This window comes from Microtus oregoni, unplaced genomic scaffold, assembly GCF_018167655.1.
Source record: "Microtus oregoni isolate MIOR12 unplaced genomic scaffold, Mior012 000004F_ref0000308, whole genome shotgun sequence".
Taxonomy (NCBI): domain Eukaryota; kingdom Metazoa; phylum Chordata; class Mammalia; order Rodentia; family Cricetidae; genus Microtus; species Microtus oregoni.
In genome coordinates this window covers 28176903-28201348 of record NW_024543063.1, presented here as the reverse complement: position 1 = coordinate 28201348, position 24446 = coordinate 28176903, and the positions used below count along the sequence as shown (strand labels likewise).

Below are 24446 nucleotides of genomic sequence, written 5' to 3'. Positions count from 1 at the left end.
CTCTTCCTCTTATTAATCTTCCTTCCCTCCTTTTCTTCCTCCTCCTTAATCCCTTCCTGTTTCTCTTCCTCCTCCCCCCCCCGCCCCCATCCATTCCTAAACTGGGAACTCACCAGGTGCAGAGTCAGAGGCAGCAGCAGCAGGAACAGCCACAGGTAGAGGTGGCAGCTGTTGGTGAATTTGCTATGCTCGGGGTCGTGGTACCAGCCCCCTGTGAGTGCGGCCCACACGCCCTGCCTGAGCAGCTGCAACACCTGGGACGCCATGCCCGCAGAGTCGGACAGGGACGGTGCGTGCCCTGGGGCTCAGCACCTTGGGAGCTCAGTGCGGTGCTGTACTCGGGTGTGCTCCAATCGTGCTCCCTCCCCCGCCGCCTCCACCCAACCCCCGGCAGACGCTGGGCAGCGCGGACCGGTGCAGCGCGGTGCTGGAGCCGGCCAATGTTGCCGGGCAGGTGCGCGCCATGTCCAAGGGAAGGAGGATTTTCCCATCATGCTTCGCGACGCCTGCTCAAGGATGCTCCCGCGGCTCCGCCCTGTGCCCACTTCAGAAGGAGCTCGATCCCGCCCTCTCCCTTCCTGGTGGCTGGGGCTCCACCTGGCTTTCTCTCTGAGACTCCCAGGAGTGAGTTTGCTAGTTGTGAGGACCAAGAATGTTCCCGTGTGAGAGACACAGACAGGAAACCCCTTGGCTTTTGTTTTTGTTTTGCCACCCTCATCAAAAGGTTTGTCTAACCTCAAGGCCCAGACTTGCAGAACTCCAAGCAATTTCCTCTGAGTTCCACATGCGGGGCTTTGGTCCCTGTGACCTTGCCTGGCGATAGACCAGAGGTCTGAAGTTTTATGCTCCATCTGATCGGCTCCCACTGATAGTGTCTCCACTCTGGCTTTTCTCTTTCACCCCCAACCGGGCGCACAGAGACGACAACCGTCCTTCTGAAATAATCTTTGGAGTTTCAATTAGTCAGTGGTGTTTTTATTTTGCATTGTTTAATTTTATTCTCTCTCTGTAGACTGAAGAGGCTTGGAAGCTATTATATGGCTCAGACTGGCCTGAAATGTTATTGCAGTCCTCCAGAGTACTGAGATTACAAGCGTGAGCAACTGCATCTAGTTCTCCGTCTTTTTATATATTTCCTGAACATTATCTGGGATAGTTAGTAATCTACCATTTCTTCTAGGAGGAAAGACGAAAGGGAGGGGAGGGGAAGAGAGGGAAGAGAAGGAGAAAAGCAGAGTTTTATGTGTGGCGCTAGGTGGCGCTAGATCGCTGCTAGAATAGATTAAAGCCTATAGGTATTGCCAAACAGGCGAAGATTAATAACCAGGGCAAATTCGGTATAGCAGAAAGCTTGTTTGCAAAACTACGGCTCTGATTTCCACTTAAGTTTGTTCATGTATCACATATGTCAGTGAGTATTCTGTATGTCTTGTGGTGAATATTATTGTTTATTTTAGGTCTTGCATTTTCTTAATTTTCTATACAATGAGGGTTTGAAGCTCAGGAGAGAAATAATGGAAGGAAGATTCTGAGTCTCAATCGAATAAGTTTTAAAGAAATAAGAAAAAACTTTAAATACTAAAATGATGTGCCATGACCTCCAACTCAAAATGAGATAAAAACCAAACGGCCCCGTAAGGGAAGCTGCTAAGCAGGCAGGTGCAAACCAAGATAGACGTTGTGTGAGTGTTGCTCCCTTTGCCCTGACAGCCGTTTAAACGGACAACCGCCTAATGGAAGGCCTGAGATGTGAAATGCAGGCTTCTCCGCAGAGCCTCAGAGTTCAGACTCTGTAGATTCTGCTCCAGGGTATCTGACGCCCTCTTCTCACCTGCAAGGGCACTGGGCATGGGCAGACCGGTGCAGTCAGGACACCTCTATACATAAAATAAAAATAAATACGTTTTTATTTTAAAAAATACTGTCATATTCAGTTACGAGGCATTTACCAACAGCCACTGAATCTGTGCTCTGAGGAAAGAAACGGTGTGTGTGTGTGCGTGCGTGTGTGTGTGAATATCTGTGCCTGTTAGCTGTTCCTTTTAGCAAATTATACAGAGAAGAAAGAATTAGTTTCAAAGCGAAATACTGGGCCCTTGATGGCCTCTGAGTGCTTAAGCTGACTCCATGGCCTGTGTCCCTCCTCTCACACCGGAAGGGACGACAATATAAATGAGCGCATGACTATCATGTTGGGTTACCAAAGTGTGTGGGATCCTTTGTAATGGCAACTCAGTCCTGTTCCGTGAGTACACGAAGCAGCGAGAATAAAGCAGACTTTGACATCAAGAAGTAATCAAGACAACAAACCTAAGGAAAGCAGTGGGGAGGCTTTAATGAGTGTGAATTAACACACCGGAGAGGTGTGTCCTAGAGGTGTTGGGGCCATAAAATAAGTAAATCAATAGCTAAACTTAGCAGAGATGGGGGAGCCATGAATACACTGGGATGGGGGCTGGGTAAAGCAAATGGAAAAAGGACAGAAGACAAAAGGCACATGGAAACAAAAACTGCAAATATGTAAAAAAAGACAGAAGACAAAAGGCACAAGGTAACAAAAACTGCAAATATGTAATTAACTGAAAGGCAATACTATTCTCCAGAAGCGTCTTGAAGACACCCTAGCTGAAAACGGAAGTGTGGGATGGAGACAGGGCTCAGCAGCTGAGAGCACTTCCTGTTCTTTCAGAGGCTCTGAGTTCAGCTGGCTCACAACCCTCTGTAAGTCCAACTCCAGGGGATCCGACACCTTCTTCTGGCTCTGAGGGCACTGTACACCCATGTGCATGCGCACACATGGAGAAAGAAAATTAAATCAAATACTCTTAGAAGGAAAATGCTAAAGTATTCTCTATGTTTTTTTAAAAAGTGTATGCCAGGTGTGGTTGGGCATGTTTAATTACAGAAGGCAGAGGCAAACGAATCTCTATAAATGCAAGGCTAGCCTGATCTACACAGTGAGCTCTAGAACACTCAGAACTACATAGATAGAGAGACCCAGAGACCCGGTTTCAAAAAACAATATGTATGTGTATATATGTAAAGTATTCTATAAATGTTATATATTTGTAAAAATTTGTCTCTCATGTGCAGTTTCATCTGTTCTTAGAGAGATAAAATTAAACTCTGAAGCAAGAAAGCAGATGGCCAGGGAAGGTGGGGGAGGAAATTAACTTTTTTATGGATAGCCTCTTAAAAACATGTTTTTTCTCATATTTTTCATACTTACAATATATATGAAAAAATGAAGTTGTATTTATGCTTAGATATCCTGGACTCCTTTAAGGTAGATCCTACACACATCTTTTAATTCTAAAATGAGAAGATGAAGAAAGGTGATGAAGAGAACCATAAGCAAACAGGAGCAAGCCAACTATTTCAGAGGCCAACTTGAAATCAACCCAGTGGAAAAGCAAGTTCCCAGTACTCAGGTTAATAATAAGGAGAATTTAGCTGTTGGATAAATGAGAGTGGGACTCACACGTCACCTGTTAAGCGACCCCAGCATGTGCTAACATTTGAATATATTTAATTTTAAATCTTGGGTAGTAAGGCTGCAAGTTTTGAAAGACAGATTTACTGTTTTTATAGATCAAACAATTTGTTCAAAAATAATTGACAAAAACACCCCTTGCAAACAGCACTAATTAGAACTGTCTGTTGACTGAAGGAGGACCACAAAGACTGACAAAGGACCATTGGTGAAGTGACAGCCACCAAGCAGACAAGCATATATTTAAAAATATTCATTTATGTAATTTCACGTGTTCATGTGTTTGCCTACGTGTATGTGTGTATGTCAGTGCACCGTGTGCACGCAGGAGCCTGTGGAGGTCAGAGGACTCAACAGATGCCCTGGAGTTGGAGTTACAGGCAGTTGTGGGCCACTGTGTGGGTGCTGGGAACCGTACTTGGGCCCTTGTGAGAGCAATCATTGTTCTTAACTACTGAGTCACCTCTCCATTCTTGTAACAAACAATTATAAACAGTGGTTGCATGTCTAGTGTGTATCACTATTTTTCCAGTATTTCACACTCCTTATGCCTATGGGATGATAAAGACAACCATGAATTAACAATAACATCCAGAAGAAAATCAAGAAGGCCAATAAAGCTGATGACTACAAATATGACTACCACAAAACTGACCATCACAAAGTTGTCTGACATAATGCTGACCAACATAGCAGAGTCATACAGCTGAGTCACACCAGGTGTGCTCCCGGGGTAGATTCACACGGCTGAGTCACACCAGGTGTGCTCCCAGGGTAGATTCACACAGCTGAGTCACACCAGGTGTGCTCCCGGGGTAGATTCACACAGCTGAGTCACACCAGGTGTGCTCCCGGGGTAGATTCATACAGCTGAGTCACACCAGGTGTGCCCCCATTTATTGCAAGGGATGGAAAGGTCAACTGGGCTCCCTGCGGAGTTCTAAAGAAATGCCAGGTATTAGTTTAAAAGATGGAGAAAAACATGGCTGCGTAGATAAACCTTGCATCACAGCAAATGTTGTATGTAGGAGTTAAAAAACAGTGCTTGGAATTTGAGCATTTCTCGGATAGTGTCCAAAGGGTTGTATATGTGTTCTCACTAATCCCCACAGTGAGCACCTGCTTGAGGGGAGGGTATGCTCACAGCCTCCTTTTGTTTGCTGAGTCAGGTTCTCATGTAGCCCAGGCTGGCCTCAAACTATTTGTATAGCCAAGGATGACCCTGGACTGTTGCTCTTCTTTCTTCTACCTCTTGAGTACTAGGGTTACAGGCGTGAGCTGGTGTGCCTGGCTTATGCAGTGCTGGGGATCACACCAGGACTTCCAGAAGCCAGGAGAGTATTCCGCCAACTGAGCCACACACCCAGCTCTCCTGCCTCTGTCTGCAAATCGATTTAAAACAAAAGCTGAAGCTCTCTAAAAACGTCTGTAGTTTGACCATTGCTGCATCTAGTTTAAGGAATCCACACCCTTCTCAAAGATCTGATATTCGGGGAAAACCCTCATTTTCACAAAGTGTGTGAGAAAAATGCACCAGACAGCAAAACTATTCAAAACAGAAGCATTAGCAAGCAAAATAGGGAGAGTGCCCAGTCTTTTGGAACTCAATAAAAAATAAAGCAAACCATACAAAGCTCATCTTCGTAGAGTCAGCCCCCCCCCACCTCTCTCTGTCTCTCTCTCTTGCACACACACACACACACACACACACACACACATTTTTGTTCTCTGTGACTTTAGGTTAGTTACATTTACAACATACCTGCAGCATGTTGTAAAGAATCAGTCATTATGTTTGAAAAGAGTCAAGGACATTCTAAAAAAATGCAACAAAAATTGAAGGAGCAGTTGGCAGGTGGACGGACTGGTGCCAGATTGGAGCCCAAGGTCATGGGTACTGTGGTCTGTGCCTGAAGGGATATCAGCTAGGATGGAAGGATGGCCTTGGCTTTCTGGATGCCCTCAGCCTTTCACAATGTAGCGGTTTAATGAAGTGGTCCATTGTTCCTTTCCCCAGCCCGGTAGTAATCTGTAACTACAAGGCTCTCTATCTTTAGGACTGAAGCTTGGCCCCAGGGATTAAAGTAGCAGAAATCTTACAACTCAGGATGACTGTGTCTCAGGCAGAGCGCCAGCTGAAACGGAGAATAAACAGTAACCGGATCCACAGTCCACACGCACACAGCAGTAGATGCCAGAAACTAGCTGTTGTTATTGTTATTTTTATTAATTTAACTCCACATCTTTAAATAGCGAGAATGGAGACAGGGGAGGGGGCAAGAGTACCTGTTAAACTGCAGTCTCTTAAGGCATTAGAAAAGCACCATGCTGCTTCGCAATTAGCTTCTAACTAAGAAACTGAGACCTCCGGAAAACAGCCTTATCTAAACACGCCCTTGAAGAGCTGACTGTCTCAAGTCTTGCCTTCTGCACGAGGCTACCCTCACTCTGCCCATGCTATTGAAGATTCCCACTGTCTCCCCATCATGCCACCTCCTCTAACTATTATTGACCCATCATTCTCTGATGTCTTTCCTATGTTTAAGCCAGGTGTGATGGCAAACGTCTACAATCCCAGTACTTAGGAAAGTGGAGGAACAAAGATCAGGAGTTCAAAGCCAGTCATGACGAGTTTGTGGCTAGCCTGAGATGCATGAGAAACATGAAAAAAGGAGAAGAGAGAAGACGAGAGAAGAGGAGAGGAGAGGAGAGAAGGGGAAGGGGAGGGCAGAGGAGGGGAGAGGAGAGAAGAGGCAAACCTGTGAAACAGGTTTTCAGTCCCCAAGGAGTCATTTCCCTGACTTCTGGCAGAAGGGACTTATGGCTCTCCAACATACAATACTTGTGGTATCTGTCAGCATATCAAACCCATGTTGGCCTCCAGGCTCCCTCAGTATCACAAGTACCTGTTACACACTTCACAGTCTATACTGGCGTTCTAGACCTTCTCAACCCCTCTTCTACGCTCCCCTAAGGTACTTGTCTTCTGTCCATAGGATGGGCTCTCTCTCTCTCTTTCTCCCATATCTGATTCCCCTCCCTTTCTTGCCATCCCCCCCCCCCCCTTCTCGCTATCCTGTCTCTCTCACTGTGCTTTTAGTCTCTGTCTTTTGCTATCTTGGTGTCTTCATTTTTCTCTCCCACTTTCCCAAGCCCTGGCCATGTCCAGTCTGCTTTCTTTTCTCTCTGCTCTGGACTCTTCCAGATCCCTCTGGATAATTCTTTTCTCTTATTAACAATTTAAAAAACCTTTCTGTTAATAATGGAGAGGTCATGTCAACAGTTTCTTTACTTTGCCCCCGGCATACAGCCCATACGCATGTGTGTGCACGCACACACACACACACACACACACACACACACACACACACAGATGGGACCCAAGATGGGCAATGACACTGGTGTTTCTGAATTTCCAAACTCTCTCTCAACATTCCTTTTGTCTTGAAGCTAGGCATAGGACTCAGCAAAGGCAATCTCACTAAACTGTCACCTTCCTGCAGTTCTGTTTTCTGAATAGAAATAGAAAAGGGGAAATGGGTGTTGTATATAAGTAAACATCAGGAAAAACATTTTTCTATCCCTGGCATTTTTTTTCAGATTAAAAATTTAAATTGCAGTCAGGTGGTGGTGGTGCACGTCTTTAATCCCAGCCCTTGAGAGGCAGAGGTGGGCGGATCTCTGTGAGTTCAAGGCCAGCTTGGTCTACAGAGCAAGTTCCAGGACAGGCTCCAAATCTACATAGAAAAACCCTGTCTTAAAAACCCAAAAATAAACAAACTAGATTAAATTAAATTACATTTTGAGGATGTGTGTGTGCAAATATGCACATGCACCATGTCCACATGTGTGGGCAGAGGACAACCTGTGGGGTCAGTTTTCCCTTCTGCCAGGCAGACCCAGACACGGGCCATTATGCTGAGCCATCTTACCAGGCCATATTTTCTAGATTTTCAAACACGCCCTCCTGCCCCCAGGTCTTGAGGAAATACTTTTCCTTGGCCCTCTTCGGCTTCCAGTCTCTCCTGGAGTTCAAATGCAGACTCAGTCTTAAGGTCCTCTATGCTCTGGTTCTCTTCCTTGGCTCTTCCAGGCCAGCATCTGTCCCTGTTGTTGGGCATCAGGGCTGGCAACAGGGTGCTGCCAGGTTGCTCCTGTTCGTGTTCTCTTTCCATCTCTCATCTGCCCCATGCCCGCCGACAACCTGTTAGAAACCCCTGCTTTGAGAGTGGTCTGCTCTCCTGGGATGTCAGTGCAGACTCTCCTGTGACTAGGGGCTCAGGGCAGGTCCACACATGTGTGAACCCCCTTGTCACTGACGCCCAGTCTTTCACTGCTTTGCGACCTGGGTTGATCTTTAGAGTTATTTCCTCCTGCCTGTAAGTGTTGACCCTCTCAGATCCCAAAGTCAAGCACAATTAATTTCTGCTGTCTCCATTTCCTCATCTCCTCAGTTCTTGGTTTGTGTTTTCTAGACAGGGTCTCTCCGTGTAGCCTATGCCAGCCTGGAACTCATGATGCTCCCGGCCCCACCTCCCAAATGCTGGAATTGCAGGCGTGTGACTCCATGACCCATTCATCTCTGGTTTATTTGGTTTCTTTCCCCCGTAACACTGCATCCCTTCCACACTACAGGAGAAGATTCTTACTTTTTTTTTTTTAGATATTTATTTTATGTTCATGTCTGTGTGCCTAAGTATATGTGTGCCATGTGCTTGCAGTACCCACAGAGGTCATTAGATCCCTAGAACTGGAGTTGCAGACAGCTGTGAGCCACCACGTGGGTGCTGGGAAACTGTGGAGCCCACAGCTGTGGATCTGCTCCACCTTAACTAAAGGTCAGAGAGTTCAAGGTACTGACAGGGGGTTTGACCAAGGGTGTTTTGACCTAGGGTGTGGTTAATTGAGGCTTTGGGTATTTGAGAAGGGGACCAGTTTGTTTCTTCCTTGCATTTTGGTAAAAAGGTCTTTTGTCTTCCCCCTCCTCTTTAAATTGGGGTGTATAAAACCTTTGAGAAATAAATGTGGGCGGACTCAGTATTCACTGGCTGTCCTCCCTAGTCTATCCTGTGTCTCTGTCTTTTTTGTTTGTTTGTTTCTCTGTGTTTTCTGCCAAACATTTCTAATCCACACGCCCCTCCCCTGGAACATACGAACCCGTCGAGGCTAGACCCCAACAGGAAGCCATCTCATCCTCTGGAAGATCAGCCAGGGCTCTTAACAGCTGAACCATCCTCCCCACCCCATAGAAGTTGAGATTTTATTTATTTTATTTATTTTTTAATAATATTCATTCATTTATTTATTATGTATACAATATTCTGTCTGTGTGTATGCCTGCAGGCCAGAAGAGGGCACCAGATCTCATTACAGATGGTTGTGAGCCACCATGTGGTTGCTGGGAATTGAACTCAGGACCTTTGGAAGAGCAGGCAATGCTCTTAACCTCTGAGCCATCTCTCCAGCCCAGAAGTTGAGATTTTAGATGTTAAACTTTCCCTTCTCACTGGCAACATTCTCTCTTCTTCCTCTTATAGGATGCTGGCTCCTCTCTGAGTAGAGAGGCATTCCACAACAGAGAAGTTCTTAACTGTCATGATTCATGGAGTCGCTATCAGACAGGAAAGGAAGTGGAAATAGGCTGTGGAGGAGGGTGACGTCGCTTCTCAGCCTGCACCCCCAAGTCTTTTTATGGAAGCCTTCGCCACCAGACGTCTGTCCTGCTGATTGTACTTTATCCCTGTGTCAGTGCTATTTCCACAACCCTTTTCTTTCAGGGTGGTTCACTGTAGCTTAATCACACAAGTTCCGACTTCGTTGCTTGTGGGTGAAAATCCATATTGCTTGTCAGAGGCAGAAGGCAATTGTGGTATAAATATTAGAAAAACAGAAAAGTTAGGGCTGAAGAGATGGCTCAGTGAGTAAGAGCGCTTGCTGCAAAAACACAAATCCTTCAGTTTGGATTCCCAGGACCTAGACAAAAGTCAGGTGTAACCACCTCTGGGACACTAGTATAACATAGGGAGATGAGAGCATCCCTGGGTTTGCTGATGGCCAACCTAGCTCCAGGTTCAGTGAGAGATTTTATCTTACAGGCATAGGATGGAGAAAGGGGATGTCAGATGCTCTCTTCCAGTCTCTGCATCTGGGTGCATGCATGTGCACACACATGTGCTCACATGCGTGCACACACAAATCATATATATATATGAAAAGTTAGAAAATGTGTTTGTGAAGGGGGTACTGGCAGACAATCCCAGCATTCAGGAGGCCGAGACTGGAGTATTGCTGTGACTCCCAACCTTCTGAAGTGTGTACAAGGCCAGTAGGCTCTACGTGACAAAACCCTGCCTCAAAGAGGGAGTGTTACTATTGATATCAACCACTACTAGAGAATGGTTATGCAGCAAGCACCCTCCAGGCTCGTCAAAGCCACCCTCTGAGGAAAACACCTCTTACCGCCACTAACATTTTACAGATGAGTAAATTCAGACGCTGAAAAACAAACAAGCAGGCCAACCAAACAAAGCAGGAAGCGCAGAAACCAAACAAACCGCCTTATGCGCTTTAGAATTAAGGCTCATCCTTTTTTGTCACTAGTCAGGGCCCTCAGGTTTAGCACTTTTTGCTCTGATTTCTCAGGATGATTTTGCAACTGTATTCTCTATTTGTTTTCAGCTTCATCGGTTGCTGCACCTTGACAGCCTGAAGCTCACAGGGGTCGCCAAGGAAAGGAAAGGTGTGGTGGAGGAGAAAGTTTTTTATAAATATGTGGGAAAACATAGCCAGAGGCAGAGACATTTGTGAGCATCCAGAATGGACACGACCAGACTGAACTGGGCCATGCAGGAGAGAGAAAAGAAACGGGGTGGGGGCGGGGATCCGGTGCAGCAGCCAGGAGGCTGAAGGTACAAAATGTCTGGATTATATAGGAAAGAGTAGCCAGGCCCCTGGGCTAGAGAGTTCAGAGTAGGAAGTGGGGCCGGCAATCCGGGAGGATCCTGTAACAGGTAGGGACTGAGGGATGTCAGGAGAACCTGAAGGCCACTGTTCGCTTTGACATGTTAAGCAGGCACCTCAGCAGCTAGTCTCGGGTTTGAAATTTAACAGTAGCCTACATCGGAGCTGGTGGGTGCACTGTGCTAGGCGCGACCTAGAGATCCCTGACATCGGAGCGCTGCAGGAGCAGGGACGCATCAGTTTTCGGAGTTATGCCACTGTGGCTCGCCGCGTCTAGAGAATTTCCGTGCCTGCAGCCTGGTGAGATCAAGCACTCCTGGGCCAGGGACGAGCGTCTTTTGCTGGGATGATCTGTCACCTTACATCTGGAGCACAAGGGTACTCTTCGCTTCATCTTCCTTTACACGGCGGAGTCCAACCGTCTTCACGCACTAAGATCTCTTTAACTTTCCGGAAAGCTCTAGGAGGGCCCAGGCTTGCTCCGCCCTCTGGGCCGCGTGAGCGCTGCAGTTCGGGGACGCTGAAGGGCGGGCTCAGAATAGGACACAAACGGGCGTGAAAAGAAAGACAGTCTGGGGGCGGGGTCAGAATGGGTCTAGAAAGCAGGTGTGGGCCCTGCAGGGCTGTAGAGGGGACCCAGTGACCTGGAGGATTGGTGGGTTCACTTTGAGGAAAGGGCTTGGAGTGGGTTGGGCAGATCCTGGAGACAGGCACTCGCCGGCCGTGTCCCGAGCCCTACAGGACTTGTAGAAGTTGGCCCCGGGGTGGGGATTCAGGGTTACTCATGAGTGGAGGGAAGGGCCAAGAAGGCTGGCACCAGCACGAGGTAAATAGACCTTGAGGTGTGGCTCCAGGAGCACCAATGAACGTGGAGAATGAACTTTGAAAGGGTGGACACCAGGGAGGGGCTAATGACCTGGAGGGATGGATCCAGGGGCACCAATGAACTTGGAGAATGCAATTGGAAAGGAAGGGCGGGCACTCGGGGTGGAACCAGGGAAGTCTGGAGCGAGGACCGGGTCCCAGAGAGCAGGATTGCTGGGGCAGAAGTGTCCACTTGGCGGAATGGATAGACAGAGGGCGTGTCAGATCGAGGAGGCGGTTTCAGGTCAGGCTCCTGGGCTAGTTCCTGGGGCTAAAGAACCCGGAGGGCGGGACTAATGAACCTGGAGGGTGGACACCCGGGGTAACGAACTCGGCAGGGACTGGACTGGTGCCAGGGGAACCTGGAAGACCTAGTGGCCGAGGAGGCGGGGCCGGGGGAGTGACTACTAGGGAGCGCGCGGGAGTCCACGACAGGCTCAGCACCCGGCGTCCGCGCCAGAGGCACAAGCAAGAGCTAGCCAAACAAGAGCCCTCGGGCAGTGGGCGTGACCTCTGTTGTCCCGCTCAATCCCTGCACCCCTTTCCTGTTGGTTTGGACGGATGAAGCGCACTTTTGGAGACCGGGGAAGCTGAGGTGGTGGCTACGGCACTTGCTCCTCTAGCGACCTCTCAGTCACCCCTATGGAGCTGCCTGGAACAGAGGGAACGGCAGATACACCACGGTCCCCAACACGGGGTGACTCGGGGTGCTCCTCCTCCGGGATGTGGGCCGCACTTTACGACTACGATGCGCGCGGCGAGGACGAGCTGAGCCTGAGGCGCGGCCAGCTGGTGGAGGTGCTGTCCCAGGACGCCGCGGTGTCAGGCGACGAGGGCTGGTGGGCCGGCCAAGTGCAGAGGCGCCTGGGCATCTTTCCCGCCAGCTACGTGGCGCCGTGTGGCCAGGTGCCGCCGCCTGCGTCGCCCCCGCCGCGGCCCTGCTCACCGGTGCATGTGGACTTCGAGCGTCTGGAGCTCAAGGAACTGATTGGTGCCGGCGGCTTCGGCCAGGTGTACCGCGCCACTTGGCAGGGCCAGGAGGTGGCGGTGAAGACGGCACGTCGGGACCCTGAGCAGGACGCGGCGGCGGCGGCCGAGAGCGTTCGGCGGGAGGCGCGGCTCTTCGCCATGCTGCGGCACCCCAACATCATCCAGCTGTGGGGTGTGTGTCTACGGCAGCCGCACCTCTGTCTGGTGCTAGAGTTCGCGCGCGGCGGGGCGCTCAACCGGGCGTTGGCAGCCGCCGCACCGGATCCCCGCTCGCCAGGCCCGCGCCGCGCACTCCGCATCCCCCCGCACGTGCTGGTCAACTGGGCAGTGCAGATCGCCCGCGGTATGCTCTACCTGCACGAGGAGGCGGTGGTGCCTATTCTGCACCGCGACCTCAAGTCCAGCAACAGTAAGTGGGGCTAGCCCTAAGGGAAGCGGGTGCCAGTAGCTAAGAGAGGGATCTTCCTGGGATCCTGATGAACTTGCTTTAGGTCGATTCGTACTCACCCTGGGTTATTACCTTTGGGCACCTTTTTAAAAGACAGGGACAGACTTGCTTGTAGATAATTCTGGTTACTCTCTGGACCTGCAGGAACCCCCAGGGAGTGTTTACATGTCTGTGTAAGTCTCCCAATTCGTTTGCACAGTTGGCCAGCCCTGACCTTCAGCAGAGTATGTCTAACCTGCTGGCCGTCATCAACCCCCCTCCTCATTTCCTTCCACTTTACAAGTTTCGAATTCCTTTTTTCCTGGTACACGCTGCAAACGCAGGACTTCATGCATTCTAAGCAGGCACTCCGCCGGGGTGCTGTGCCCCCAAATCACCTCACCGTGACCACAGCTTCCTGTCCTTGGGATTCCCCAAAACCTTATCATTCAGATGTCTCTGTATATGAAATATGACCTTATTATTGTTCATAGGAATCTTTTCTGCAAACCAGAAGCGCTTATTTGAACTGAGAACAGGTGCACGGATCTAGTATGGTTCTGGGAATCTGAAATATCTGGTTGGCGTCCGTTACCGTATCTGTAAGTCAGAGTGGGTTTTCCAGATGTTAGCAGAGAGCTGACACGTGAGCTAAACACAAGCCCTATTAAGATTTTAGAGAGCATTGCTGTTTGAAGTTGCCTTTTCCCTAGAAGAGCCTCCCCTTCCCTAGACTGAAATGGAATCTCTTGCAAGACTAAAGGGTTCAGGCAGGGCTGGTGCTGACCAGCCTGTGTTGCCTGCCCATCAGACCTCAGAAACCTGCCGGGACAGGAGCTAGCTGGAAGGACACCAGTGTCTTCTGCAGAAAGACGGTAGCCAGGGGAATGAATGGGACTTTCCTTGTCTGCTTGCCTGGATTTCCTTTTGCTATCAAATCCTTCAGACCAGAAATGTACTTGAAAGTTACAAACATATTCTATTATGCAAATTTATTATGAATAAATCAAAAGTTGTGGCTATGCATGAGCATCTCATGGCCCTCAGTCTTTCTAATTTATATCTCAGCTGCTCCAGCCCTGAGTAGCAAGTCTAAGGAAGCAAGTCATGAAGAAGTGGTGGTGTGTCTCAGCTGACTACATGAAGGTCCCTGCAGTGGTTTGCTTTAAGACCAGTGTCATACATGTTTTTGTGTGTATGTATTTCTGTATGTCCAGGTGCATGTGTGTGAGGGGGTGCGTGTGTGTGCTCCTGCATGTGAAGGCCTGAAGTAAACCTTGAGTGTGCTTCCTTAGGTGCCTTATACATCCCTGGAAGGCACCAGATTTGGCTAGGCTGGCTGACCCGTCGAGCCCCATGGGTTCTCCCGTCTGGGCCTCCCCACTGCTGGAACCGTAAGAGCGTGCTGCCAGGCTGGGGTTCTTATGTGGGTGGGTTCTGCAGATGGAACCGGTGTCCCGTCCTCGTGCTGACACAGCGAGCAGTTGACTGAGCCCTTCTGCTCCGCAGCATGGTCTGTGAGGAGCTAATTTATGTGCACACGTCACGGCAGTAGGGTCTGCCCTCAGTCTGTTCTTAGCTCCTACAGTGTGTTGTCGTGAGAGCAATGTGTACGTAGCCTCCTGCCACAGGACAACGTAAGACTCCACCTGTCTGGAAAGCCTGACCCTGGAGGGCCTCTGCTGACTGCTCAAGATGCCTCAATCCTTGCACCAAAGATTCAAGGCTGGAGCTCCTGCTTTTGCGTTGTATCCAGTCTGGTTCTCTGTGTGTGCAGTTGCAAGCACACACATGTAGAGACCGGAAGACAACCTCAGGACTTTTTTGTTGCTCGAGTACCTTTTACCCTTGACTGAGACAGAATCTCTGACCTAGAAACGTTCTCATACTAGGCTAGACTGACTGGCTAGTGAACCTTGACATTCCACCTGTTTCTTTCCCTGTGCTGGGATTACAAGCACACATCAGCATTCCCGGCTTTTTACACAGGGCTTCTAGGGCTCTCTCTTAGGTACGCACGATTGCAAGCAAGTGTTTACTGTCTGAGCTATCTCCCTGGACCTGACTCAGTGCGTCTTGAGGGGCCCACCACATGTTCACAAGCAGTGCATGCCTGTTAGTGTGTGTAGCAAGGAGTGTGTGGGAATCCTTGCTTGTGCACTTTCACGTGAGAGGTGAACTTTGAAGGAATTCCCAATACTTTGAAATCATTTTTAAAATAAGAAGTTACATAGTTCCTGTTCGCACCAGCCTACTTTAGACTTCAGCAGGTCTGGGAGATGCTTTGGACTTTGGAAGCAGTTTCCCCCAATCTAGCTTTGGAAAATCTTTCTTCCCCGGAAGAAATAGCCCAACATCCTAGGGTATTTTTAATTTCTTTAAAGACAGACGAGGCTTCCTTTATTTTAAAATGTTGCAGTTGCAAGCGGCAGCTATAACTCAGTTCCGAGAGTGCTTTCTTAGCACGGGGCTGCATCTCTAGCATCCCAGAAACTGGGCGTGGGGGCAGATCCTTGTAGTTCTTGGACTCTGAAGGTGGGGCTGGGAAATCAGAAGTTCAAGGTTATCTTAAGACACGTCCTGAGTTTGAAGCCATCTTGGGCTGTATGAGACCTTGTCTCAAAGCACTAAAAAACATTTAAAAGCACTCTAAATGGGTTAGCCGGCTGGCTAGACATCATCTCGGCCAAGGATTTGTTCTGATATCACTATAATTATAATGACTTGATTAGAATGAAGAGAGCTAATCGAATGTGGCCCACAATGTTCAAATCATGATGAGGCCCATAGGCCCTGTCCTTGATGCCTGTTTTATCTGTTCAGTGAACCCCTGAGTATTTGGGGATTCCCTCCAGTGTGGGAGCCTTTCCTTCTCCCTCTGGCTGTGGAGTGCAGCAGCATGGCTTCAGCAGGTTGTGTTTGACTGCATTATTTGCTGACGGTGGAGTGAGTTATGGGCTGTAAACAGGGCTCTGAGTCAATACTGAGCTCTATTTCACTCCACAGTCAACCCACATGGCTGGAGAGCAGGGCAGGCTTGCGCCCCAGCCAGTGTGGGGAATGACTGCTTAAACAAAGGCTTGAATTTGAGTTTGTTGGAAGATTTTACCCTTTATTTCTTTTTCCTTTCCTTTTTCTTTTCTTTTCCTTCCTTTCTTTCTTTATCTTCTTTATTTTATTTTTTTCTGAGATAAGGTTTTTCTGTGGAACAGCCCTGGCAGTCCTGGAACTCACTCTGTAAACCATGCTGGCCTCGAACTCTGAGAAATCTGCCTGCCTCTGTCTTCCGAGTGCTGGGATTAAAGGCATGGGCCACCATGCTTGGCGATTCTATACCTTTGGACAGATTTTCTTTTCTAGTGTGTTTTCAGTCTTACTACTTCTTGGGAATTTGTCTGTGATGAAGCGTCAATGAAATAGACAACTTTTGCCCCTTCTGACTGAGAGTTGAGCCAAAGCTGCAGGAGTGTGTGTGTGTGTGTGTGTGTGTGTGTGTGTGTACAGGGTCTTGCCAGTCTGGCTAGGTTTGTTGGCCATCCTTCCCCAGGGGTCTCCACTTGCCCAGCACCGGATTATAAACAAGTGCCACCATGCCTGGCTTTGTCTTTCGGGTTCTGGGAGATCAAACTCTGGTCCTCATGTTTGCACAGCGAGTTCTTCACCCACTGAACCATGCCCCCTGCAGCCCCAAAGTTGCAGGTTTTGAGCTTCACAGTGGTAAAGAAATACTGGGCCCCGAGACTGGCACAGCATGGAGCAGCATTGCTGACTGAGCTGTCTGTCTATCTGCCCGTGCAGCCTGCAGGAGATGAAACAAAACCGTTCTGAGGAGCCACGGAAACTGCCCCCTGCCCCATAGGGATGGAGCCCAGGGTCTCCTGAGAAATTCCTCAATCACTCCCTGAGTTGCATCCTCAGACCTCCTTCTGTTTTTGTTCTGAGACGTGGTCTGGCGGCGTAGTGAGGGCTGGCCTTGAAAGATTTCTGTAGCCCAGGCAGACCTTGAACTTTCAAATCCCAGCCTCTTGAGCAGCTGGAATGATAGATATGAGCCAGCAGAGCCAGCAGGCTTTATGTATACATTCAGACAGGAGGAGAAAAAAAAAAAAAAAACCAACCAAACACCTTGTGCTCCAGGATATATTAACCCTTTCTGGGTCACAAGAACACTAGGGCAAGGCAAGGGACAGTGACATCTCTGTCATCAGACTCTAATGAGATGGACTGGCAGTCATGCTGGGTTAGTGCTTAGCATGTCTGCCAGGTAGTCAGCTGGAGAGAGGGTGGTGGTGAAGGAGAGCGAACCATCTCAGAACAGAGGCCACAGGAAGCTGAAGGAGCATCTTGGGGTGGAGAGCTTGAGGCCAGGTACACACGGTCAGACCTGTGGACCCATGGGACTCTGCTGCCTCTGCCTGGGAGCATTGTGTGCCTAGAACTGGTCTATGTGACTTGTGTTGTTTATTTCTTGTATATATGTGTTTTCATTGCTGGGTAGAACACAGGGCTAGTGCTCTGCCTCTGGGCTACACCCCCAGCCCTGTCTCTTGTTTTCAGTGACTAGCCAATGAGGAGAAGGGATCAAGGTAGGCAGGAGGTGAGGGGAGGATGTCATTGCTGTCCCACAAAAATAGCTTCCAGGAATCTAGGTGTGAGGCCATTAGTTTAGTCCATGCTTGCTTACCAGAACGTGAGGGTTTAACATTACCAGACTCTTCAAAGGTCAGGGCTTTAGCTTAAGGCCACTCAGAGCTGATTTTTTTTTTCTGAGACAGAATCTGATGTGTAACAGGCTGGTCAGGGATGACCTTGAACTTCTGGTCCTTCTGCCTCTACTTCCTGAGTGCTGGGGTGATAAACATGTACCACTCCGCCCCTTTATGCCATCCAGGAGTGGGGTAGAATCCGGGGCTTCCTGCACGCTAGCCACGCACTCCACCAGCTGAGCTACATCCTCTGGTATCATCTCCCGGTGACAGCGTGACCGTGCTCAAATCACAGAGCACCCTGGTTTGTGATAGTGTGTATTGGAGACCGACTCAAGTCCTGTGGGGGAAAATCTGCCCCGTGGTTCTTCACTGCAAGGGCTGCTGGGTAAACGTTACCACGGAGGCAAACAGCACTATAAGGAGCAGTAGCAGTTACAGGTGTGGCTGGATGGCAAGACTGGCATGAGTCTGTGGGAGGAAATGCTTCCAGTGTGACCAGGCCCTAAGCCTTGGTGCCGTGCGAGGGTGTGTGTGCACAGGGAGCTGAGGAACAAGGTTCCGTTGTTCATTTGATGATGGTGCCCTCAGAGACTGCCCAGAGAGCAGCGGTGAAAAGAAGTGACCCTCACACACCAGCTCACACACATTGTGGATGATTAATGGACAAATCATCACATGCTTTGATTTTTTGATTCCCTGGAGACTTGGAATGTATTCATTTGGTTCACCACTTGGCTGAAATTTTTCTTCTATTTTTAAAAATCTCCTTTATTTCTTTTTGATTTTCTATGCATTGGTGTTTTGTCTGCATGTAAATCCGCTTACCAGGTACATGCCTGGTGCCCACTAAAGGCATAAGAGGTTATCAGATCCATAAAACTGGGGTTACAGATAGTCTTGAGTGACGCTGTAGATGCTGGAAACAATCCTGAGTCCTCTGAAAGATCAGTCAGTGCTCTTAACCCCTGAACCATGTCCCCAGTCCTTATTTTCTTGCACGTGTGTGTGTGTGTGTGTGTGTGTGTGTGTGTGTGTGGTCTGAGCGTCTGTCCACCTTGGTCTTAGTTCCTGAGGGTCTCTCATCTATAGGTACTCTACTGATAGAGCCGTCTCCTCAGCCCCAGCCTGCTACCTATAGGTGCCTCCACTGTTAACTTACTGAGCTGATAGAAATCTCCATGCAGAGTTGCGAACAGTCTTCCATGACAACGAAAGAAATCCAGGAGTCAGAATGAGGGAAGGAGGAAAGGGGTCAGAAAAGCCAGGGGTCTGGAGATCTTTTGGGAAGACTGGGCACCAGCAGGAACAGCCTGGAGGCGAAGCAAGCCAGGGAAGGGGTTCTCTAAGGATGGTCAATGGTCAGCGGAGGTGGGGCTAGGACTAGGCTTGGGGAGCAGTGTGCTCTGAGGACACCTGCTTGGCTGTGATTGTTTTTTACAGCCTCTTCCTTTGTGAGCAGGGTGTGACCCTTTCTCAGGAGGGCAGAGGTGATTTTACACTTGTCAGGTGACATAAGGTGACAGAGCTTGTGATAATTTCTCTTCCTCCCGAACATTCCTCACATAAAGTCTTCGTTATTTGTTTACCCATTCAGCCAACAAAAAACACAACAAAATCCACAAAAATGCCAGGTCCAGTTGCCATGGTCCTAGCATCCATAAGGTGGTTCCCGTTGCAGGAGCTCTGATGGCCTGTTCTGGCTTCTGAGGGCTCTGGGGAGGCACATGGTGCACATATATAATGGGGACAAAGCACTTACACACACAGTGCAGATAAATCTTTAGAAGAAAAGAGGGAAGCTTCCAGTCAAGTTAGGGGGAAGGCACCAGGAAAGGGCTCTCTGCTGATTGTTCAATATGAAGCAGGATCCCGTTGGTGTGAAAAACCCATGAGGCGTTCGGAGAGCCTGGCTTACTGCTGGCAGGTTTTTCACACAGTGAGCACAGGCTAGGAGGTGGGGACACAGAGACAAGGCTGCGGTTTTTATTTTGTTTTAAAATTTGCAACGACTTTGGATACCAGAATTGTTAGAACGTGGGGTTCGTGTGGGGAATACAAGAGCTGGTAAGATCATATCAAAAGGTGGCAAACAGCCAGGTCAGGGGCAGGCCCTTCTTCCGTAGCTCAGGGAAGAGGGCTGAGGTGGGAAGGAGGCTGAGATGAGAAGAAATGCAGGTATGGTATGGTAAATGTGGACGGCTCCTTTTCCCTTTCATAGCCAATGCCCCTACTGTATGCAAAACGGACATTCGTCAGGTCACCTTGTGACCCTGGCCTGAGATCAGTGCTGCTCGTAAATGCTTTCTCCTTTACTCCTTTTCTCTACTTGTCGATTTTTTTTTAATAATGCATTTCTAGTTAAAGATTAATTGAGACCCATCTGTCTCACAGAACAGAGTCTGGATTCAGTGACCCCATAAATGTTGGAGAGACCAGAAAGTGTATACTGTAATTGCTTTAAAAAAAAAAAGTCTTCATGCCAACAAATGGACAAAGGCCAAGAGGAGACTCCAGAGAGACTCATGGTGGGGTGGGTGGCCAAGCACAAGGCCTGGTCCTGAAAGAGCACCAGACAGGGCCTAGAGCTCTTGCCGCAGTCCCAGAGAAGGTTCTCGAAGGCTCCCAGCTCAGCTGCTGAGGAGAGTGAACATTTCTGAGGCCAGCAAGCCTACCTGCTTAACGTGACAGATCCAGACAGTCAGCCCAGTCTATGTCTGTTCCTACGTCGAGGGACCGGAAGTGGAAGCCGGCCCAACCCGCGTGCACCTGAAACCTGGCGAGACCTGGAGGGAGGCCCAGGTCTAATTTACCTGTTGAGGTGGCAAGTTGTGGTTTCGGTCACATTGCCCAAAAGATAAGGAATTTCAGGAATTCTGCCATGCCAGTTGGGAAGAGAGTCCCACACAATGGGACCTTTTGTGGAGCTCTGGCCCACAGTTGGTACTGAGGTGTTATTTTAACTCGTTTTGTGTTGATCTGGAGTGCACAGTGCCAGTTGCTAGGGGAACTTTGGACCCAGGGAAAGAGCGGCTGGCTTCTAAACCGCAGCAGGACAACCGCTAGCCAGGGGCTGCCTTCCTGCCTGCCCTCCCGCCCACCCACCCTCCTGCTGGAAAGGAAGCTGGCTCCTTGCTGGCCAGAGCCCAGCTCTCCCTCCTAGCTGCTCTCCTGTGTTGTGGAGTCCAAGCTCTGCCCTCACACGTGGTGTGGATCTGGGGACGAGGGCTTTTTCGAGGTCCGCTTTCATTGCTGCTGCTGTGCCTCCTGCATTAGTGACTTGGCCCATTGTTGTGATCAAATCAGAGGGACCAAGTGTGTCCTTTGGCTCATAAGTTCAGGAGGCGGATCATCTCCTCCATGATCAGCCGCGGGAGTGTAAGAGTTGGTCACTCTCTGTCCGTGGTCAGAAAGCAGAGTGGGAGCCGGAAGTAAGGCCGAGTTCTAAAGCCTCAAGGCCTGCCTCCTGTGATGTCTTTCCTCCAGGCAGGCTCCACCTCCTAGAAGTTCCACAACCTTCCAGAACAGTGCTGCCAGCTTAGGACCAAGTATTGACGCTCGTGGTTGTGTGGAGTCGTTTCTCATTCAGACCACACCTTCCTGTCCACTTGTTGCAAGAATGAGATAATGAGGGGAAGAGAGTCTGTGAAATCGGTTTTACAGGGCAGCAAGTCCTTTTCAGCCCTTACATCTGAAGTCAGAGAAAGAGTGGGGGCAGGCGGGGCAGAAGCTGGGTGTAGGGGCTAATCATTGGTGTTTGTTTCTGTGGTTAAGAGCACCCACTTAAAGGATTAGGAGCTACATCTCTTCTTAAATAGGATTTATTTTTCTTGAAATTCAAAAGGACAAAATAGGCTTTTAGCTTACAGGAAGTACTGTTTGAACGCCCATCCAGTCTGCAGGTGTTTTTGGTTGCCTTGTCTCCATGGGATGTCATGGCACGGATAGAGGATGTCAGAGCCTCCAGACAGGGTCATTTCTGCTCACAGCCCTGGGATCTTGGGTGGCGTTCTTAGGTTATAAACTGCCTTCCCTGATGTCTGGCATATTAAGAGCTGAAATGTGTGGAAACCGTGGGAGATGGATGGCTGACGGTATTTTTACAGTTAGAATGGGTGGTCTGCTTTTGATGGAGGCTAGCCCAGCATCTGTTGATGGAGGCTAGCCCAGCATTTGTTGATGGAGGCTAGCCCAGCATCCATTGAGACATACAGAGTCCAGAGTTGCTGTGGGGAACTGGAGGAGTGGTAAAATCATTTCTGGAGTTAAGTTTTATATGTAAGTGCACAGAGAAGTATTAGCTAAAGAATAAATTAACAGCCCAGCCCAAAAGACGGGCAGGCACCAGCAAGTGCGGGCTGAGCTGGGTGATCAGCCTCTGATGGGTTTGCCTTCTGCATTTCCAATTTCATGAAGTCATGGTGTCTCCCTGGGTTCAGATGTCTGTGAGGGTTTTGCAGACGATGTTTGATAATGAGCCGTGTTAATATGTCATCTATTGGTAGCAGTCTCTCGTGCACCCAGCAGGAAGGGCACCCTGCTTTGATTAGGACGGGACTTCTTGGAGGGGAACATTTATTTTTCTTGTGTTGTCTTTGATAACTGATTCTAACTGAGATATCTTGGTGAAAGGCTCTTGCCCCTAGGAATCATTTACTTTCCGCTGCAGCTGCACCGTGCTGGAAGAGTGCCTTGAAGCTCTGCCTGCTCGGGGCTGCACGCTGCTGGGAGTGAGGTGGCAGGATGCAGCTACCATGAGATTGCATTTTATTTTATTTATTTATTTATTTTTATCTACAAGAGCTGACAATGTTATGCTCACATTGCACAGCATGATGGAAACCACATTTTAAATTCTACTTCTCCCCTCCAAAATCATTCTTGTGGCTAGGAAACTGGGGCGGGGTTTCCTTGTCAGGCTCAACACTGTGATCTCCTGGTGAAAAGGAACAATGACAACAGAAAAATACAAGGAGCCCCCTTCTGCTTTCCTCTCCCTGGCTGAGTCATGCCAGGTCAAGTGGGCACCACTACAGGGTGAGTGGGTGTTCTCAACCTTGGCTGCCCAGGCATCATGGGCATGCGACCTCTCCTATAGATGGCCTCATTCCAGGAACAGATCCCATGGATATCATTCCAGGAAGAAGAGGCTTACCCCATGGGGTGCTGGGATCATACTGGGTGGGGAACGTTCGGGAAGACTGGGTGGGAGGGGGGAGCATGAACCCATGCAGGAAGAGGAGCAGAGAATGGAGCTGCAGGGAGCTTACTTGTTGACATGCATCGTTGACAGGCACCTGAGAGCCATGGGTAGGATATACTGCAATTACAATGCAGGCTTGGGCTACCCAATCAAGACTGTATTTCAGAAGCCGTTGAAAAGGGCTGGGGATGTGGCTTAGTGGTAGAGCCTTCCTTGTGTGCATAAAGCTCCAGGTCCAACCCCTGGTAAGGTGAACAAAGATAGAGGGTCGTGCAAGGCGGGTGTGAATGCATGCATGGTGTGCTGTGTACAAGTTTCTATGGGCAAACAGTTTTTAAATGGAGTCTTGCTATTAAAAATATAAAGCAAAACAGAATAGGTGACTTAGAAGAGCTGGGCAGGGAGTGAACCACGTGCCGAGGTCCTTCCTACTCTATCCCTGCAGTTTTGCTGGGAGTCAGACTGCGGGGGGGGGGGGGCACCACGTGCTGAGGTCCTTCCTACTCTATCCCTGCAGTTTTGCTGGGAGTCAGACTGGGGGGGTACCACGTGTCGAGGTCCTTTCTACTCTATCCCTGCAGTTTTGCTGGGAATCAGACTGGGGGGGAACCACGTGCTGAGGTCCTTCTCGCCCTTGTCCCTGCAGTTTTGCTGGGAGTCAGACTGGGGGGGAACCACGTGCTGAGGTCCTTCTTGCCCTTGTCCCTGCAGTTTTGCTGGGAATCAGACTGGGGGGGGGGGGAGAGGGAACCACGTGCTGAGGTCCTTCTCACCCTTGTCCCTGCAGTTTTGCTGGGAATCAGACTGGGGGGGAACCACGTGCTGAGGTCCTTCTCACCCTTGTCCCTGCAGTTTTGCTGGGAATCAGACTGGGGGCGGGGGAACCACGTGCTGAGGTCCTTCTTGCCCTTGTCCCTGCAGTTTTGCTGGGAGTCAGACTGGGGGGGGAACCACGTGCTGAGGTCCTTCTCGCCCTTGTCCCTGCAGTTTTGCTGGGAATCAGACTGGGGGGGAACCACGTGCTGAGGTCCTTCTTGCCCTTGTCCATGCAGTTTTGCTGGGAATCAGACTGGGGGAGGGAAACCACGTGCTGAGGTCCTTCTCGCCCTTGTCCCTGCAGTTTTGCTGCTGGAGAAGATAGAACACGATGACATCTGCAACAAGACACTGAAGATCACGGACTTTGGGCTGGCACGGGAGTGGCACAGGACCACCAAGATGAGTGCCGCAGGGACCTATGCCTGGATGGCTCCTGAGGTCATCAGGTCCTCCCTGTTCTCCAAGGGCAGCGACATCTGGAGGTGAGCATACGCCTTCCTTTGTCTGCCTGCCACCCCGGGTTGCTGTGGTATTTGATCTGTGGAGGCTTCAGGGCTTTCTGATTCTGCCATGAATAGCAAAGAGCTTCTGAGTGTGTTGATCTAGATGTGCCTTGCAGAATATTTGCTTCACTATGTAAAGATGTGCTAACATTTGTTTATGCTGTGGAATATCTGTTTAACCGTGTAAAGATGATGTGTGCATTTATTCAATGGGGTAAAGATGTGTTGCAGTTTTACCTTGCCTGCGAAAGGCATCTGATTGGTCTAGTTAACAGCGGAACAGCTAATAGTGAGGGAGGAGCTATACACACAACTTCCAGTCAGGGGAAGTAGGAGGAGGAATTTAAGCTCAGAAAAGAAAGAAAAGGAAATGCCAAAGAGATGCCAGAGGCCAGCCAGACGAACACGGAGGAAGCAGGAATGTAAGACACACAGAGTGAAAGAAAAGTAAAAAACCCTGAAGCAAAGGGTAGATGAATAG

The 24446-nt window shown here is 49.3% G+C and overlaps 2 protein-coding genes across 2 annotated transcripts in view; one reads left to right on the top strand and one right to left on the bottom strand.

Annotated features, from left to right (window-relative positions):
- Positions 1-455, bottom strand: part of Pcnx2 (pecanex 2) — a 123428-nt gene extending 122973 nt beyond the window's left edge. The window contains exon 1 of the mRNA XM_041650116.1: positions 114-455. Within this exon, the coding sequence (XP_041506050.1) occupies positions 114-266 (153 nt within the window). The 5' untranslated portion in view covers positions 267-455. The remainder of the gene's footprint in view (positions 1-113) is intronic.
- Positions 456-11440: 10985 nt separating this feature from the next.
- The window catches only part of Map3k21 (mitogen-activated protein kinase kinase kinase 21), a 32138-nt gene continuing 19132 nt past the window's right edge, over positions 11441-24446 (top strand). The window contains exons 1-2 of the mRNA XM_041649419.1: positions 11441-12716; positions 23764-23944. Of these exons, the coding sequence (XP_041505353.1) occupies positions 11960-12716; positions 23764-23944 (938 nt within the window). The 5' untranslated portion in view covers positions 11441-11959. The remainder of the gene's footprint in view (positions 12717-23763; positions 23945-24446) is intronic.